The sequence below is a fragment of the Argopecten irradians genome, chromosome 3 (genome assembly GCF_041381155.1).
Source record: "Argopecten irradians isolate NY chromosome 3, Ai_NY, whole genome shotgun sequence".
Lineage (NCBI taxonomy): Eukaryota > Metazoa > Mollusca > Bivalvia > Pectinida > Pectinidae > Argopecten > Argopecten irradians.
In genome coordinates, this window is record NC_091136.1 from 71,323,938 (window position 1) to 71,344,360 (window position 20,423).

Genomic DNA, 20,423 nt, shown 5'->3' on the forward strand with positions numbered 1-20,423 from the left:
TGTCAATAACCACAAGCACACAGACTTGTCCTTTACTTGTCCTGTCAATAACCACAAGCACACAGACTTGTACTTTACTTGTCCTGTCAATAACCACAAGCACACAGACTTGTACTTTACTTGTCCTGTCAATAACCACAAGCACAGACTGGTCCTTTACTTGTCTTGTCAATAACCACAAGCACACAGACTGGTCCTTTACTTGTCCTGTCAATAACCACAAGCACACAGACTGGTCCTTTACTTGTCCTGTCAATAACCACAAGCACACAGACTTGTACTTTACTTGTCCTGTCAATAACCACAAGCACAGACTGGTCCTTTACTTGTCCTGTCAATAACCACAAGCACACAGACTTGTCCTTTACTTGTCCTGTCAATAACCACAAGCACACAGACTGGTCCTTTACTTGTCCAGTCACTAACCACAAGCACACAGACTGGTCCTTTACTTGTCCTGTCAATAACCACAAGCACAGACTGGTCCTTTACTTGTCCTGTCAATAACCACAAGCACACAGACTGGTCCTTTACTTGTCCTGTCAAAGGACATAACCACAAGCACACAGACTTGTCCTTTACTTGTCCTGTCAATAACCACAAGCACAGACTGGTCCTTTACTTGTCTTGTCAATAACCACAAGCACACAGACTGGTCCTTTACTTGTCCTGTCAATAACCACAAGCACACAGACTTGTCCTTTACTTGTCCTGTCAAAGGACATAACCACAAGCACACAGACTTGTCCTTTACTTGTCCTGTCAATAACCACAAGCACACAGACTTGTCCTTTACTTGTCCTGTCAATAACCACAAGCACACAGACTGGTCCTTTACTTGTCCTGTCAATAACCACAAGCACACAGACTTGTCCTTTACTTGTCCTGTCAATAACCACAAGCACAGACTGGTCCTTTACTTGTCCTGTCAATAACCACAAGCACACAGACTTGTCCTTTACTTGTCCTGTCAATAACCACAAGCACACAGACTGGTCCTTTACTTGTCCTGTCAATAACCACAAGCACACAGACTTGTCCTTTACTTGTCCTGTCAATAACCACAAGCACACAGACTTGTCCTTTACTTGTCCTGTCAATAACCACAAGCACACAGACTGGTCCTTTACTTGTCCTGTCAATAACCACAAGCACACAGACTGGTCCTTTACTTGTCCTGTCAAAGGACATAACCACAAGCACACAGACTTGTCCTTTACTTGTCCTGTCAATAACCACAAGCACACAGACTGGTCCTTTACTTGTCCTGTCAATAACCACAAGCACACAGACTGGTACTTTACTTGTCCTGTCAATAACCACAAGCACACAGACTGGTCCTTTACTTGTCTTGTCAAAGGACATAACCACAAGCACACAGACTGGTCCTTTACTTGTCCTGTCAATAACCACAAGCACACAGACTTGTCCTTTACTTGTCCTGTCAATAACCACAAGCACACAGACTTGTCCTTTACTTGTCTTGTCAATTACCACAAGCACACAGACTGGTCCTTTACTTGTCCTGTCAATAACCACAAGCACACAGACTTGTCCTTTACTTGTCCTGTCAATAACCACAAGCACACAGACTTGTCCTTTACTTGTCCTGTCAATAACCACAAGCACACAGACTTGTCCTTTACTTGTCCTGTCAAAGGACATAACCACAAGCACACAGACTTGTCCTTTACTTGTCCTGTCAATAACCACAAGCACACAGACTGGTCCTTTACTTGTCCTGTCAATAACCACAAGCACACAGACTGGTCCTTTACTTGTCCTGTCAATAACCACAAGCACACAGACTGGTCCTTTACTTGTCTTGTCAAAGGACATAACCACAAGCACACAGACTGGTCCTTTACTTGTCCTGTCAATAACCACAAGCACACAGACTGGTCCTTTACTTGTCCTGTCAATAACCACAAGCACACAGACTTGTCCTTTACTTGTCTTGTCAATTACCACAAGCACACAGACTGGTCCTTTACTTGTCCTGTCAATTACCACAAGCACACAGACTGGTACTTTACTTGTCCAGTCATTAACCACAAGCACACAGACTGGTCCTTTATGTGTCCTGTCAAAGGACATAACCACAAGAACACATTCCTTGTGTATCACTCAGGACACTAGCCTTAATAGTGGGGGAATGTTAATTAATTACATGTATATTTAAAAAACTTTACAATGTAAATAAGAATATGTGTAGAACAATTTTATTAAGTACATAGATAAAAACATGAGATAAATAGGTTATAATCATCAAGTTCAATAGATTGGACAGAAAATAAGAATTTATGATAATATATGTGCATGTAAAATTAAATTCGTCCAAAAATCTCGTCAGACTCCTCTATATATGATTTAGATATTTCTACCCACAGAGATAGGCAGTGAAATTTTAAGCATGGCAATAATCATAATTCTACACAAAGCAAATCATTTAATTTATTAAGAGCTTAAAACAAAGTTAAATGTATTGCCATTGATAGCTTGAAACATGTGTAGCCAAAATTTCTTGACTTTTGGTTTGTATGGAAAAGACACATAATAATTTTTTTACAATCTCATTATATCTTGTTAAAAATGTTAATGATATTTTAAGCAACATGTGCACTAATCCTTATTTCATATGATAGTTTATAATTGTATTATGCTAGCGATGATCACAGGATCCTAACAGACTGTCAATCAAATGCTAGAGGTATAAGGACACACAAAGTTACATGGTGTATGTGAGTTGGTGTGTCAGTAGATATGGTCCCTATATAAAATCTCACGCAATCAATATATACATGTAATTAATGCTTCAGAATTTGAAATGATCCCTCTGAAGAAGTTTGTAAAATAGTATGTTTTTTTTCTATAATTGGTATCTTCATCTTTACAATGTCTGAAAAGGTTTTTTATCATATATGAAAGTAAAAGATGAATTTTAAAAGATCCTATGAAGTGAGGTACATTGTATACCAAATGGAATGTTTTAAGAATAAAATATTGATTAAAATGTTTTGATATTAGCAAAAGTATTCCTACCAAACATTTGTGACCACAAAATATTGGTTTTAATAATAGTAATGTTTCTATGAAGTGATCTAAACATCTATATAAGTTGTAAATAATTGTTACATATTTTGTTCGTATAACTTTCTTCAAAATACTTTAGGAACTTCCTTCTTTATCAGTACTGTACACTTGTTGTTTGATGATAAGGGAGACAACTTAGTATGTTATACAACTCCAGCTGGGCCCTATACACTATGGTATACTGCTCCAGTTGGACCCATGCACTTTGGTATACAGCTCCAGCTGGGCCCTATACACTATGGTATACTCCTCCAGCTGGGCCCTATGCACTATAGTATACAGCTCCAGCTGGGCCCTATACACTATGGTATACTGCTCCAACTGGGCCCTATACACTTTGGTATACAGCTCCAACTGGGCCCTATGCACTATGGTATACTGCTCCAGTTGGGCCCTATGCACTATGGTATACTGCTCCAGTTGGACCCTATACACTTTGGTATACAGCTCCAACTGGGCCCTATGCACTATGGTATACTGCTCCAGCTGGGCCTTTACACTATGGTATACTGCTCCAGTTGGACCCTATACACTTTGGTATACAGCTCCAACTGGGCCCTATGCACTATGGTATACTGCTCCAGCTGGGCCCTATGCACTATGGTATACTGCTCCAGTTGGACCCTATACACTTTGGTATACAGCTCCAACTGGGCCCTATGCACTATGGTATACTGCTCCAGCTGGGCCCTATACACTATTGTTTACTGCTCCAGTTGGACCCTATACACTTTGGTATACAGCTCCAACTGGGCCCTATGCACTATGGTATACTGCTCCAGCTGGGCCCTATGCACTATGGTATACTGCTACAGCTGGGCCCTTTACACTTTGGTATACTGCTACAGCTGGGCCCTATACACTATGGTATACTGCTACAGCTGGGCCCTATACACTATGGTATACTGCTCCAGCTGGGCCCTATACACTATGGTATACTGCTCCAGCTGGGCCCTATACACTTTGGTATACTCCTCCAGCTGGGCCCTATGCACTATGGTATACAGCTCCAGCTGGGCCCTATACACTATGGTATACTGCTACAGCTGGGCCCTATACACTATGGTATACTGCTACAGCTGGGCCCTATACACTATGGTATACTGCTCCAGCTGGGCCCTATACACTATGGTATACTGCTCCAGCTGGGCCCTATACACTTTGGTATACTCCTCCAGCTGGGCCCTATGCACTATGGTATACAGCTCCAGCTGGGCCCTATACACTATGGTATACTGCTCCAGTTGGACCCTATGCACTATGGTATACAGCTCCAGCTGGGCCCTATACACTATGGTATACTGCTCCAGCTGGGCCCTATACACTTTGGTATACAGCTCCAACTGGGCCCTATGCACAATGGTATACTGCTCCAGTTGGGCCCTATGCACTATGGTATACTGCTCCAGTTGGACCCTATACACTTTGGTATACAGCTCCAACTGGGCCCTATGCACTATGGTATACTGCTCCAGCTGGGCCTATACACTATGGTATACTGCTCCAGTTGGACCCTATACACTTTGGTATACAGCTCCAACTGGGCCCTATGCACTATGGTATACTGCTCCAGCTGGGCCCTATGCACTATGGTATACTGCTCCAGTTGGACCCTATACACTTTGGTATACAGCTCCAACTGGGCCCTATGCACTATGGTATACTGCTCCAGCTGGGCCCTATACACTATGGTATACTGCTCCAGTTGGACCCTATACACTTTGGTATACAGCTCCAACTGGGCCCTATGCACTATGGTATACTGCTCCAGCTGGGCCCTATGCACTATGGTATACTGCTACAGCTGGGCCCTTTACACTTTGGTATACTGCTACAGCTGGGCCCTATACACTATGGTATACTGCTCCAGCTGGGCCCTATACACTATGGTATACTGCTCCAGCTGGGCCCTATACACTATGGTATACTGCTCCAGCTTGGCCCTATACACTTTGGTATACTCCTCCAGCTGGGCCCTATACACTATGGTATACTGCTACAGCTGGGCCCTATACACTATGGTATACTGCTCCAGCTGGGCCCTATACACTATGGTATACTGCTCCAGCTGGGCCCTATACACTTTGGTATACTCCTCCAGCTGGGCCCTATGCACTATGGTATACAGCTCCAGCTGGGCCCTATACACTATGGTATACTGCTCCATTTGGACCCTATGCACTATGGTATACAGCTCCAGCTGGGCCCTATACACTATGGTATACTGCTCCAGCTGGGCCCTATACACTTTGGTATACAGCTCCAACTGGGCCCTATGCACAATGGTATACTGCTCCAGTTGGGCCCTATGCACTATGGTATACTGCTCCAGTTGGACCCTATACACTTTGGTATACAGCTCCAAATGGGCCCTATGCACTATGGTATACTGCTCCAGCTGGGCCTATACACTATGGTATACTGCTCCAGTTGGACCCTATACACTTTGGTATACAGCTCCAACTGGGCCCTATGCACTATGGTATACTGCTCCAGCTGGGCCCTATGCACTATGGTATACTGCTACAGCTGGGCCCTATACACTATGGCATACTGCTACAGCTGGGCCCTATACACTTTGGTATACTCCTCCAGCTGGGCCCTATACACTATGGTATACTGCTCCAGCTGGGCCCTATACACTTTGGTATACTCCTCCAGCTGGGCCCTATACACTATGGTATACTGCTCCAGCTGGGCCCTATACACTATGGTTTACTGCTCCAGCTGGGCCCTATACACTATGGTATACCGCTCCAGCTGGGCCCTATGCACTATGGTATACTGCTCCAGCTGGGCCCTATACACTATGGTATACTGCTCCAGCTGATCCCTATACACTATGGTATACTGCTCCAGCTGGGCCCTATACACTATGGTATACTCCTCCAGCTGGGCCCTATACACTATGGTATACTGCTCCAGCTGGGCCCTATACACTATGGTATACAGCTCCAGCTGGGCCCTATGCACTATGGTATACAGCTCCAGCTAGGCCCTATACACTATGGTATACTGCTCCAGCTAGGCCCTATGCACTATGGTATACTGCTCCAGCTGGGACCTATACACTATGGTATACTGCTCCAGCTGGGACCTATACACTATGGTATACTGCTCCAGCTGGGCCCTATACACTATGGTATACTGCTCCAGCTGGGCCCTATACACTATGGTATACTGCTCCAGCTGGGCCCTATACACTATGGAATACTGCTCCAGCTGGGCCCTATGCACTATGGTATACTGCTCCAGCTGGGACCTATACACTATGGTATACTGCTCCAGCTGGGCCCTATGCACTATGGTATACAGCTCCAACTGGGCCCTATACACTATGGAATACTGCTCCAGCTGGGCCCTATGCTCTATGGTATACTGCTCCAGCTGGGACCTATACACTATGATATACTGCTCCAGCTGGGCCCTATACACTTTGGTATACAGCTCCAACTGGGCCCTATGCACTATGGTATACTGCTCCAGCTGGGCCCTATACACTATGGTATACTGCTCCAGTTGGACCCTATACACTATGGTATACTGCTCCAGCTGGGCCCTATACACTATGGTATACTGCTCCAGCTGGGCCCTATACACTATGGTATACTGCTCCAGCTGGGCCCTTTAAACTATGGTATACTGCTCCAGCTGGGACCTATACACTATGGAATACTGCTCCAGCTGGGCCCTATGCACTATGGTATACTGCTCCAGCTAGGCCCTATGCACTATGGAATACTGCTCCAGCTGGGCCCTATACACTATGGTATACCGCTCCAGCTGGGCCTTATACACTATGGTATACTGCTCCAGCTGGGACCTTTACACTATGGTATACTGCTCCAGCTGGGAACTATACACTATGGTATCCTGCTCCTACTGGGCCCTATACACTATGGTATACTGCTCCAGCTGGGCCCTATACTGCTCCAGCTGGGCCCTATACACTATGGTATACTTTTCCAGCTGGGCCCTTTAAACTATGGTATACTGCTCCAGCTTGGCCCTATACACTATGGTATAATGCTCCAGCTGGGCCCTATACACTATGGTATACTGCTCCAGCTGGGCCCTATACACTATGGTATACTGCTCCAGCTGGGCCCTATACACTATGGAATACTGCTCCAGCTGGGCCCTATGCACTATGGTATACTGCTCCAGCTGGGACCTATACACTATGGTATACTGCTCCAGCTGGGCCCTATGCACTATGGTATACAGCTCCAACTGGGCCCTATACACTATGGAATACTGCTCCAGCTGGGCCCTATGCTCTATGGTATACTGCTCCAGCTGGGACCTATACACTATGATATACTGCTCCAGCTGGGCCCTATACACTTTGGTATACAGCTCCAACTGGGCCCTATGCACTATGGTATACTGCTCCAGCTGGGCCCTATACACTATGGTATACTGCTCCAGCTGGGCCCTATGCACTATGGTATAAAGCTCCAGCTGGGCCCTATACACTATGGTATACTGCTCCAGCTGGGCCCTATACACTATGGTATACTGCTCCAGCTGGGCCCTTTAAACTATGGTATACTGCTCCAGCTGGGACCTATACACTATGGAATACTGCTCCAGCTGGGCCCTATGCACTATGGTATACTGCTCCAGCTAGGCCCTATGCACTATGGAATACTGCTCCAGCTGGGCCCTATACACTATGGTATACCGCTCCAGCTGGGCCTTATACACTATGGTATACTGCTCCAGCTGGGACCTTTACACTATGGTATACTGCTCCAGCTGGGAACTATACACTATGGTGTACTGCTCCTACTGGGCCCTATACACTATGGTATACTGCTCCAGCTGGGCCCTATACACTATGGTATACTTTTCCAGCTGGGCCCTTTAAACTATGGTATACTGCTCCAGCTTGGCCCTATACACTATGGTATAATGCTCCAGCTGGGCCCTATATACTATGGTATACTGCTCCAACTGGGCCCTATATACTATGGTATACTTTTCCAGCTGGGCCCTTTAAACTATGGTATACTGCTCCAGCTTGGCCCTATACACTATGGTATACTGCTCCAGCTGGGCCCTATATACTATGGTATACTGCTCCAGCTGGGCCCTATACACTATGGTATACTGCTCCAGCTGGGCCCTTTACACTATGGTATACTGCTCCAGCTGGACCCTTTACACTATGGTATACTGCTCCAGCTGGGCTCTATACACTATGGTATACTGCTTCAGCTTATACTACTAGTATCAGGAAATACCATCATTCAGCTGGGTTCTGATAGCCAGGGTTCTGGACCCCCTGATTGGCTCCCTGATTGCCTCCGGTGGCTGGAGACCCGTATCCTACTACTCTCCCTGTAAAACTCCCTACATTTGTAGCCCCATAGTTCCCCCGTGGAGTGCCCCATGGAGTTCCCCTTGGGGTTCCTCTTGGTGTGGTCTTTGGTCCTTCAGTATTGTTGATTGAAGCATGTCCATAATTGATGTCATAATTACTGTAATAACAATATATTTAGTTTTAAAATTTCACAACATAAAACAAAAACACATGAAAAAACAAGAGGCCCATGGGCCTTAACGGTCATCTGACTATTAGTACAATACAACATAGTCGTTTAAAGATTTTAGTCTATATGCCACTCGTGACCTTAAATGAAGATCAAGGTCATTCATTTGAATAAACTTGATAGCCCTTCATTCAAGCATGCTACATGCCCAATATCAGTACCCTTGGCCTTCTGGTTCTTGAGAAGAAGTCATTTAAAGATTTTAGCCTATTTGACCCCCGTGACCTTGAATGAAGGTCAAGGTCATTCATTTGAACAAACTTGGTAGCCCTTCATCCCAGCATGCTACAGGCCCAATATCAGTACCATGTGCCTTCTGGGTCTTGAAAAGAAGTTGTTTAAAGATTTTGAGCCTTTTTGACCACCATGACCTTGAATGAAGATCAAGGCCATTCATTTGAACAAATTTGATAGCCCTTCATCCAAGCATGTCTATTTGACCCCTGTGACCTTGAATGAAGGTCAAGGTCATTTATTTGAACAAACTTGGTAGCCCTTCATCCCAGCATCCTACAGGCCAAATATCAGTACCCTGGGCCTTCTGGTTCTTGAGAAGAAGTCATTTAAAGATTTTAGCCTTTTTGAACTCTGTGACCTTGAATGAAGGCCAAGGTCATTCATTTGAACAAACTTGGTAGCCCTCCATCCCAGCAACCTACAGGCCAAATATGAGTACCCTGGGCCTTCTTGGTTCTTAAGAAGAAGTCGTTTAAAGATTTTAGCCTTTTTAATCCCTGTGACCTTGAATGAAGGTCAAGGTCATTCATTTGAACAAACTTGGTAGCCCTTCATCCCAGCATGCCACAGGCCTAATATCAGGTCTCTAGGCCTCTTTGTTATTCACAAGAAGTTGTTTAAAGGATTTTAGCTATTTGACCCCTGTGACCTTGAATGAAGGTCAAGGTCATTTTTTTAAACAAACTTGGTAGCCCTTCATCCCAGCATCCTACAGGCCAAATATCAGTACCCTGGGCCTTCTGGTTCTTGAGAAGAAGACGTTTAAAGATTTTAGCCTTTTTGACCCCTGTGACCTTGAATGAAGGCCAAGGTCATTCATTTGAACAAACTTGGTAGCCCTCCATCCCAGCAACCTACAGGCCAAATATGAGTACCCTGGGCCTTCTGGTTATTGAGAAGAAGTCGTTTGAATGAAAAGTTTACGCACTGCGCACGAAGGACAGCGCACGGCGCACGGACAGTGCAAGATGACAATAGGTCATCCTGACCCTTTGGGTCAGATGACCTAATGATAACATTCCTGGAAATTAAAGCAGCAATATTCAATTGTCAGAATCTAAAAATAATAAACCACCAGTTATATCCTATAGACAAATAATGAAAACAAGAGGCCTAGAGGGCCTGTATTGCTCACCTGGATTTTTTTTTACTACGTAGTTATCACAAAAACTCTTACAATCAGAAATAGCTATTGACCAGACGATTAGTTTAATTTTGAATACCAACCATATAATGGTGGTATCAATATTATATGACTATGAGTGTTAGTCAATGCTTAGTTTCAGAGAGGAAGTTGTTTATAAGAAAATAGCCAATTTGACTCCTTTTGGCCCCGCCCCTCAGGCCCCAGTGTTTTTCCTGGGTATTTTGGGAAATTACCACCTGGTGAAAATTGGGAATTTTTGTGCGATAAAAGTAGGAAATTGGGAAAAATTTTAACGGTGTTTATGGAAATTTTGGAAAAGGTAGAAATAAACAATTATCCTTCTCTAAGAATCATAGTAAGAATGTATACTAAAATACAATGTTCAAACTTGGAATTTCCAGATTTTTTTTGTTTCGTCACACAAAATACACTTCAACTCACTGTTTTGGGAAATTTAGACATAGATTTGGGAAAAAATAACAAGAAATACAATTGGGAATGGGGCCGAATTTTGGCCCCAAATATATAGGCAGGAAAAACACTGGGCCACCGGGGGGTCAGTCCCATCAATTGTACAATTTTAAATCCCTACCCTATAAAGATGCTACCATTGCATTATGAGTGCTATCTCATGCTTAGTTTCAGAGAAGAAGTCGTTTATATGAAAATTGCCAATTTGACCCTTTTTGGACCCGCTCATCAGGCCCCCGGGGGGTCAGCCCGACCATTTGTACAATTTTCAGTCAGCAGCCCATAAGTATGCTACCAGTCAAATTTTGTTCAATTCCGGCCAGCGGTTATGGAGAAGAAGTTGATTGTTGTCGGACAGACAGACGCTGGACACCACAGTATCGCATAAGCTTACCTTGGTCCTTCCGACCAGGTGAGCTAAAAAGACACAAACAGACATTAGGGTATATATGATACAGTGTAACTTTCCAAAACCAAACCTTCTAGAAACCGAACACGGATGTCATGTATGGAAAGAATTTCTCTTTATTAATAGTCTTGCCAAAACCTATCCCTCCCAATTACGAACACCGACCGATTTTGAGAATGGAATAGTCAAATGTAACTAAAATACACTTCTGAAAACTGGCCTTACCTGAGCGGCATCGATAACTTGCATTGAGGTCTGATCAACCGACCGTGAAATACACACGTACCTTTGTCTATAGTTGTCACATGCCATGTCCTGGGGCATGTATACAGGTGTGAAGGTTATATGTATGTACCTGGTAATTATACCAGAGATTGTGGTGTGATTATTAAATCATATCTATTGTTTAGATATTGAACGACGGTGTACCACGTGTACGCGGTTTGTTTACTGTTTTAAGAGAAAGTTTTGTATTCAATTTTGAGAGTCTCACACAGTTTATTTATTTGTTGGATAGGCTAACGTAAATTCTCTGTATGAAGAAGCCGAAGCCATGTATTGTTTTAGAAAATGACCATGTCATATAATGACTGGCATTGACAGATCATTGTGTAATTAGATAATATTTAATTTGATTCTTGACGTAACCGCAAGTGATCGGCGGTATGTACATGTAGGTAAGTGCAGACAAGACAAAAACACATTAAGAATACTATTGGTCGGTTACAACAAACACTAGGCATATCGGCACAAGTATAGGTTACAGTATAGTGTAGAAAACGACTTCCAATCGATTAAATCCAGATCGTAATGATCGATTTTCGGTTCACTCCTCCAAACCGAACCCTCTCTAAACCGGACAAAATTCTATGCACCGACCGTGTTGGATTTGGGGAAGTTTCACTGTACATGTATGAGTACTACAGTGTTGACTTACCTAGCACGGGAGTGAGCACTCCGTGTGAGATCATCGTCACTGTCATAACCTCTCGGGTTATCGCGGGTCCACTGTACATGTATGAGTACTACAGTGTTGACTTACCTAGCACGGGAGTGAGCACTCCGTGTGAGATCATCGTCACTGTCATAACGTCTCGGATTATCGCGGGTCCACTGTACATGTATGAGTACCACAGTGTTGACTTACCTAGCACGGGAGTGAGCACTCCGTGTGAGATCATCGTCACTGTCATAACGTCTCGGATTATCAAAGAAGTCCACTGTACATGTATGAGTACCACAGTGTTGACTTACCTAGCACGGGAGTGAGCACTCCGTGTGAGATCATCGTCACTGTCATAACGTCTCGGGTTATCAAAGAAGTAAGATCTACTGTTCTGATGTTGTGCTGCCATGTCACTTAATGCCTAAAACAAAATATGTCCTCTATCTGTAACACCTCTCATCTCACTTAAACAGTTTGGTTTTATTAGATAAACATCCAATTAACAGCTAGGGTCATTTAAGAATGTGCCAGGTTTTTTGGTGGAGGAAAGCCAGAGTACCAGATGAAAAAACACTAACCAATAAACCTGATACACATACAACATTTTAGTACGAGTATGAGTAACAGGGTAGGGAATAGGTTGTATAGACTGTAATGGAGCAAGGCTGTCTGTTGAACCCATGGGATACAATATTAAATTGTAGAAACCAAAATAAAATATGATGCAATCAATGATTTCATACTCTATTAACTAAATTTGCCATACACAGAAACAGATCACAATGGCTGCCATTTCTCAATTCATGTGACAGACAATCTAATCAACTTTAATCCAATAGTTATTAAATTTCAAACTGTAACAATTTGAAAATTCAGAAAATATGTACTGTATTAATATTGTCTAACCCATATAAGACATTATAGTTTTCTTATATTTGAAGACTTTTCCTTCATTACCAGACAAGGGAACATTTGGTAGCCTTAATGAACAATACATCTCTTGGTAAGAGTTCCTTATGACAGCTAGTCAACACTTTGATCAGACGGATATTTAACATAACAAAAATAACAAGAGGCCCATGGGCCTTAACGGTCACCTGAGTTAGAATATATAATGAAACAAATAATGAAACAAATAAAAGACATATAACCACCATATGCTGGGCCTTGAAGTTGGTCAGTGATTTATAAATTTGACTTTTTAGACTATGAAGAGTATTTGCTTCCATCAAACCTGTGAACTCAGAGGTATTTTTTGAAATCTTAATCATTTTTACCCTTTTTTAGCCCCGCCCCTCTGCCCCCAGGGGGTCGGCCAGGACCAATGTGGATATGATATTAAAATGCTATCTCAGGCTAATAATTCTAACCAAGTTTGACTCGTTTCCAATGAAAATTGAGCAAAACATGCTCATAAATATGTTTTCCCTATATAAACTATAGTAAACTTGACCCCCTCCCCAGGGGGGAAACGTGAGACCCCAGGGTCATATAATTCACAATTTTTGTAAAGGACCTTAAGACCTTTCTATTTATGAAAAGTATTTGATTCTACCAGACATGTTAACCTTTGGTGAGCAAAAAGAGGTAGATTTTTGACTCCAAAGCGGTAGCATTACACGCGGCATTTTTCGCGACGCGTCAGAGATGTATAAATATCAATAATATGCAAAATAATTACAAAAACATATTTTGTTAACAAATTATGATTTAACTTTAATTATTACCATAGGCCTTGCATGGTGGCTCATTTTGTATTTTTAAATGTTAATTAAGGCTTACATTAAATTTAGAAGATGAAAAATGCCAATAAATACATTGTATACTTTTATTTCAATGCTATTTATCACCTTTTTTAATTATACATTTTGTCTATTTGTTTTGGGTTTTTTTTCACTTTTTTTTTTTGTAATACATACTGGACTCATTTTCTTTTGATTTATGCAAGAAAAAATACAAATATTTGTTTCTCAAATTTACACCAATATTCTAGAGAAATTATCACTCTGAAAAAAATAATAACTTTTTTTTAGTGATATCCTGAAAAAATATACCAAAATCCGGATCCTTTATTAGAATCACCCCATTCCAAAATGGCGGCCATTACGATTGCAAAGTTTATGATTTTCAGCAGACACTGTATGCCTATTTTACATTAAAAACGTGAGTAAATCATTTCAATTATAAGTAGTGTTTGTTTTTGAAATGATGCTTACTAGTTTTAAGCACAAAATTTATTGAAAGGCCAGATGATTGTTTCCTTACGGTAGGCCTACGTAACACACATCGTTACACTCAGACACAAGTGACACCACCAAGCCAAGGTGGAACTAGCCCCAGGCTGCTAATTAGCACCAGTGGGTGTTGGTCAGGGAGTGTTCACACCTCCTTTGTTTACTTAATTATGAAGCAAGTCAGCCTACTCAGTCTGGTATGCATTTTGAAGCCACCATGGCAGCCCCAACCGACTATGAAAAATTCAGAAATCGGAAGAAAAAAAAAATGAAGACGATGTTTTGCAGAAATCGGAATATTTGGATATTAAAGCGGTAGGCGGAATATCAGTCTCAAAAGCGGTAGACTTCCGCCAGAATCGGTTGGGTTAACATGTCTGATTCTACCATTTCCAGAATTTCAGAAGAATTTTTGAAGTTTTAGCCTATTTGACCCATTTTGACCCCGCCCCTAAGGCCCCTTGGGGGTCAGTCATTAAAAATTTGTTAATAGGATGAAATGGCCTTCTCATACTGATAATTCTGACAATTTGACTCATTTCCTATTACAAATGACCAAATAATGCGCAAAAATGTGTTTTCCCAATATAAACTATAGTAAACTTAACCCCCTCCCCAGGGGGAAACTAGAGACCCCAGGGTCATATAATTCACATTTTTTGTAAAGGACCTTAAGACCTTTCTATCTATGAAGAGTATTTGATTCTACCACATCTGTGAGTAGAGAAGAAGATTTTTGAATTTTTACTCAATTTTACCCCTTTTGGCCCCTCCCACAGCCCCCTGGGGGGTTGGGACCATATAATTCACAATTTTGATTGGCCTTAGAAGGTTTGTGCAAAATTTCATCGAAATTGCTTCAGCAGTTTTGGAGAAGAAGTCGAAAATGTAAATTGTTTACGGACATACGACGGACGACGCACGACGACGGACAAAAGGCGATTAGAATAGGTCACTTGAGACTTCGTCTCAGGTGACCTAATAAAAATGATAATAAGAATAATGAAAATGTTTTAACTTTGAGTAAAAACACTTACTGAATCAGTAGGTGGCTTTTTGACACGAAAAAACACAACAATGATTAGAGTTGGCAGGAACTCCCAAACAAACAGTACGATCCCAAATGATACATAGGCATAACCTCCATCGAGATCAATTATGTCGGCCTGTAATACAAACGGCGTTAATATGAATATATTAAGGATTTCATATGTTATTCAGTAAAAGTATGTAAGCATACACCTTTCTTATAGTCCTCATAAAGAACAAAGGAACATTTTAACTGATAAATAAATATTTGATAAGTATAAGGACTGATCTAGTCTGCATGTATTACCATCATCTCGCTTCTGCATCCTTCTTACTGTGTACAGTACAGTAATATGTACAGTATAATATTGCTATAAGACTATGTTACATATGTTTGATTCTATATCATGTGTTAATATTTCCTCCACATGTGCACTTTTTTATCCTTATCTTGTGCACATCTTCAACCTACAAGTTGCAATTATTATGCATATTAATACATCAAATACATCAGTTCCTTTTGTCAAATATTTTGTACATGTATGTGACCTGACTATTACTATTGGATCTGAAGACTAACCTGGTCTGAGACGTTGACCCAGTTGTAACCAAACGAAGGCATCTTTTCCTTGGTATAAGGTAGCAGTGCAATGATATTGTACACAGCCCGGGACGTGAACAATAGAATGATCACAATGGATGTAGTCATCGCCTGACACAATGTCGTCCCCTGTAAATAACAGAATGATCACAATGTACGTAGTCATTGTCTGACACAATGTCGTCCCCTGTAAATAACAGAATGATCACAATGTACATAGTCATTGTCTGACATAATGTCGTCCCCTGTAAATAACAGAATGATCACAATGTACGTAGTCATTGTCTGACACAATGTCGTCCCCTGTAAATAACAGAATGATCACAATGGATGTAGTCATTGTCTGACACAATGTCGTCCCCTGTAAACAACAGAATGATCACAATGTACGTAGTCATTGTCTGACGAAATGTCGTCCCCTGTAAATAACAGAATGATCACAATGTACGTAGTCATCGTCTGACACAATGTCGTCCCTTGTAAATAACAGAATGATCACAATGGATGTAGTCATTGTCTGACACAATGTCGTCCCCTGTAAATAACAGAATGATCACAATGTACGTAGTCATTGTCTGACACAATGTCGTCCCCTGTAAATAACAGAATGATCACAATGTACGTAGTCATTGTCTGACACAATGTCGTCCCTTGTAAATAACAGAATGATCACAATGGATGTAGTCATTGTCTGACACAATGTCGTCCCCTGTAAATAACAGAATGATCACAATGGATGTAGTCATTGTCTGACACAATGTCGTCCCCTGTAAATTACAGAATGATCACAATGGATGTAGTCATTGTCTGACACAATGTCGTCCCCTGTAAATAACAGAATGATCACAATGTACGTAGTCATTGTCTGACACATTGTCGTCCCCTGTTAATAACAGAATGATCACAATGGATGTAGTCATTGTCTGACACAATGTCGTCCCCTGTAAATAACAGAATGATCACAATGTACGTAGTCATTGTCTGACACAATGTCGTCCCCTGTAAATAACAGAATGATCACAATGGATGTAGTCATTGTCTGACACAATGTCGTCCCCTGTAAATAACAGAATGATCACAATGTACGTAGTCATTGTCTGACACAATGTCGTCCCCTGTAAATAACAGAATGATCACAATGGATGTAGTCATTGTCTGACACAATGTCGTCCCCTGTAAATAACAGAATGATCACAATGGGCCAGGTGAGCTAAAAAGATAATGTGTCTCAAAAAGATATTTGAAATTGAAGAATAAATGTATTCAATGTATACTCACCTTGGCTTCCAGCACAACATGCGCTGAGGCCATCCGGCTCATTTTGTAGATACATACAGACAATACGGTGGCGGACATCACAAACAGACTGTCATTGATAGACACGCGCACAATAATCACAGATATCGGTACCGAGTGGTACTGGATAGACTGATAGTTCACCACAATGGCCGCTGTCATGTTGGTGATAAAGAAGATGAGGATGGCCAAGGCTATCCCGATACGTAAAGGTCTTCTGAAATGTTCAAGTGCATCAGCAATGTATAACAAGCAGGTAATATATGAAAAAAATGATGTGTGTTTCCTACCAACACTATATATATATATATGGTTAAAAGATAGATGCAGTTTTCTACTCTATTGGGAACAACTGCTATACATGTATATACATGTAGTTAAAAGATGGATGCAGTTTTCTATTCCATTGGGAACGATTGCTATATATGGTTAAAAGATAGATGCAGTTTTCTACTCTATTGGGAACAACTGCTATAAATGGTTAAAAGATGGATGCTGTTTTCTACTTTATCTTCAATTGTATATCACTGTACCATTGTCTGTATAGTTGTACGTTCTAACTACATACATTATGTATGAAGACAGTAGTCTCCCCACAACACACGGACATACATGGGGAAGATTGGGCATTCCATAAATAGGACATACATGGGGAAGATTGGGCATTCTATAAATAGGACATACATGGGGAAGATTGGGCATTCTATAAATAGGACATACATGGGGAAGATTGGGCATTCTATAAATAGGACATACATGGGGAAGATTGGGCATTCCATAAATAGGACATACATGGGGAAGATTGGGCATTCCATAAATAGGACATACATGGGGAAGATTGGGCATTCTATAAATAGGACATACATGGGGAAGATTCCATGAATAACAGGAGTTAAATAGGAGGTGAAGATATCACTTACTTATATTGACTAGGTTCATACTTGGCTTTGGCTTTAAACACAACCTGGAAAGAAGATGTAACAAGATGTTAAAGGTCCTTTGTATATCTAGTATACATACGGTGTATATATATATATATATGCATGTACTATGCTATTAAGGAATTCATAATTATATATGCAACAGGAGAGGAGAAAATGTAGTGGCCAGACCAGGATTCGAACCCGGGACCCTCCGAACACTAGCCGAGTGCTCTACTGACTGAGCTACCTGGTCACCGATGATCGACCCAGTCCAATCCTGCTACACTCCTCCCTCCTTTTTCGAAGTCTTTTTGCCCTCTAAGACATATGAGACCCTTTCAAACACCACCAACGTGGGTTATTTATTTGGGGGCCAATTGTGTAACTGCTAGGAGAGGAGAAAATGTAGCGGCCAGACCAGGATTCGAACTCAGGACCCTCCGAACACTAACCGAGTGCTTTACTGACTGAGCTAGCCGGGCACTGATGATCGATCCAGTCCAATCCCGCTACATATATATAATGTACATATATATAGATGTGCAGTACGTGAAACCTGTCTTAGCAATAATTTGGCTATAGATACCATTTTCCCCTTATCCCTTGGGAGGTTTTTGTAGTCTATACAGATTAGACTGACATGTACTTTGTAATGCAGCCAATTTAGTAATATTGTGTTCTGTAGTGTATGGAAAGGACACATGTATTTACAGGTATAAAACTTTATAATGATGAAGACGAATCTAAATGTGTGTAGTACTTAATAAATGGACATATACATGTACTCTAATATAATTCCTAGTTACATCCATGTACTTTTATTAATGAAGGGAACATATAGGTCTAGTTACATTATATACTATGTAAAGAAGAGGGCAAAACTACATGCATGTTACTCGACAGTGTTGTATGAATCATTAATCAACTGATGATCTTACCTGGGCAAAAAATAACACCAGCAGACACAGTGTAGTAAACTGTAAACAAACGGGAAAACAATAAAGTAGCCAGGTAAATGGCAGAGGAAGGTTGTTGACTAGGATACAGTCAGTAAAGTAAAATGAGAAAAGTGTTGTTCTCAGGCCTGTCCAGACCAGACAGAGAAACAGAAACACTGTCTGGTAACTCAATCTCTTATGTCGGTAATACCATATCATCCATAACTGAAAGTACACCATGAAAAACAACAACCCGTACAGTGAGACATAAAGAATGGTTAGCCACAGTTCCGTGACGGGCGTTAAGGCGGGTTCCAATGTAGGGAATGCATCAATATCAACGTCCAGCGGAAGTGAATCTGCAGCCCTTGCAATTCTTTCTGTTCTGACAGAATCATGGTTTGTGAATCTTTTGGCGATTCCATTCTGAATAGTTTGAAACAGGCCATCTGGAAATATTAAAGGGAACTTTCCCTGATGTTTCATAGCGATCAATGACCGCATTCAGTTCATTGTTGTTCGCATGATAAAAATTCCTGTTTACAAACAGCTAGCTCGTCTGCCATTCGTCTGACAGCTTTTTGAGCCAAAACAAAATCACATGATCATAGCAGTGGCCTTGACCTTGAATTAATTATTTCCTGTTATCAAAGATATATAAGACAAATTATCGGACAAAATGAAATTAAAATTTCAATTCTAAAGATAAAGAATCATTACGCATTATTTATAAATTATGTATCGGTTTCTTCGGCAAAACTTTTTATTTATTCTGTGCGGAATAACAATATGGCTGCCTCTATGAAAAGAGTGTTTTGACGGTCGTAAACCGCATATATTGTAAACAAATGCCATAAAAGCTTCGCAGAATGTTAAGTTCTTTGAGATTACACGGCACAAGATTTCCAAGTGCAAACTTTATCCGATTTAAGAGTAATTCAAGTAGTAAAAGATATTCGGACACACTCAATCTGCCTAAAAGTGACCTGTCCGCAACCTCCAAAAGTGGGAAAGCTGTGAAGAGAGAAGAACATATCCAAGAGGTTAGCCATAGTTTTGTTTTTGATCACGTTGATTAAGGATGCGAAAATTTAAATAAACGTTGAAATGTAATGAGCTAGTCATCCAAATTGCTGGGAAACCGTTACTTTCACTTTCCCTTTATGATGCACTGGTTAGCTATCTATAATGACCGAAAAATCACATTTGTAAGTAGGTATAGATTTTTCTATGGCACGCCGTTCTGTTATAAAATACACATAATACACAGATCAAATCTTGTTTTTTTGCCATTATGTACATTTCACCTTAAAGGCCCACTACCTTTCTGAAACGGCTTTTAATTTTTAAAATGGGAATGTAAAACAAGATCGATAATTTTGTACAGTCTTAAGAATTATTAACTTACCGTTAATACTACATTCACCATCACCTTCTGAACGTTTTGATTAAAATAAATAAAATGTTTATTTTCACAATGCGGGTCGTATTATGTTTCCCGCCTTCGTCCTAAATACCGCACGGTAGATGACTATCACTGC

At 41.2% G+C, this 20,423-nt stretch overlaps 1 protein-coding gene across 1 annotated transcript; it reads right to left on the reverse strand.

Annotated features, from left to right (window-relative positions):
• Nucleotides 1-7,046: 7,046 nt before the first annotated feature.
• On the reverse strand, nucleotides 7,047-19,483 carry LOC138319456 (G protein-coupled receptor 137Ba-like). The gene is made up of 7 exons (XM_069262610.1): nucleotides 18,883-19,483; nucleotides 17,942-17,985; nucleotides 17,004-17,238; nucleotides 15,705-15,854; nucleotides 15,133-15,261; nucleotides 12,170-12,282; nucleotides 7,047-8,579 (listed from the first exon to the last, which is right to left on the reverse strand). Exons 1-7 carry the CDS (start codon nucleotides 19,384-19,386, stop codon nucleotides 8,345-8,347), a joined length of 1,410 nt encoding a protein of 469 aa, XP_069118711.1. The 5' UTR covers nucleotides 19,387-19,483; the 3' UTR covers nucleotides 7,047-8,344.
• Between the last annotated feature and the right edge of the window lie 940 nt (nucleotides 19,484-20,423).

Bases quoted from the DNA above. Each gene is read 5' to 3' on its own strand.
- LOC138319456 (XM_069262610.1), bottom strand. From the start codon at position 19,386: ATGCGGTCATTGATCGCTATGAAACATCAGGGAAAGTTCCCTTTAATA. The intron at 17,239-17,941 runs GTAAGTGATATC...TGAACATTTCAG, and splicing joins TATGAACCTAGTCAATATAA to AAGACCTTTACGTATCGGGA. The intron at 12,283-15,132 runs GTAAGTGTTTTT...ATTTTGTTTTAG, and splicing joins AAAAGCCACCTACTGATTCA to GCATTAAGTGACATGGCAGC.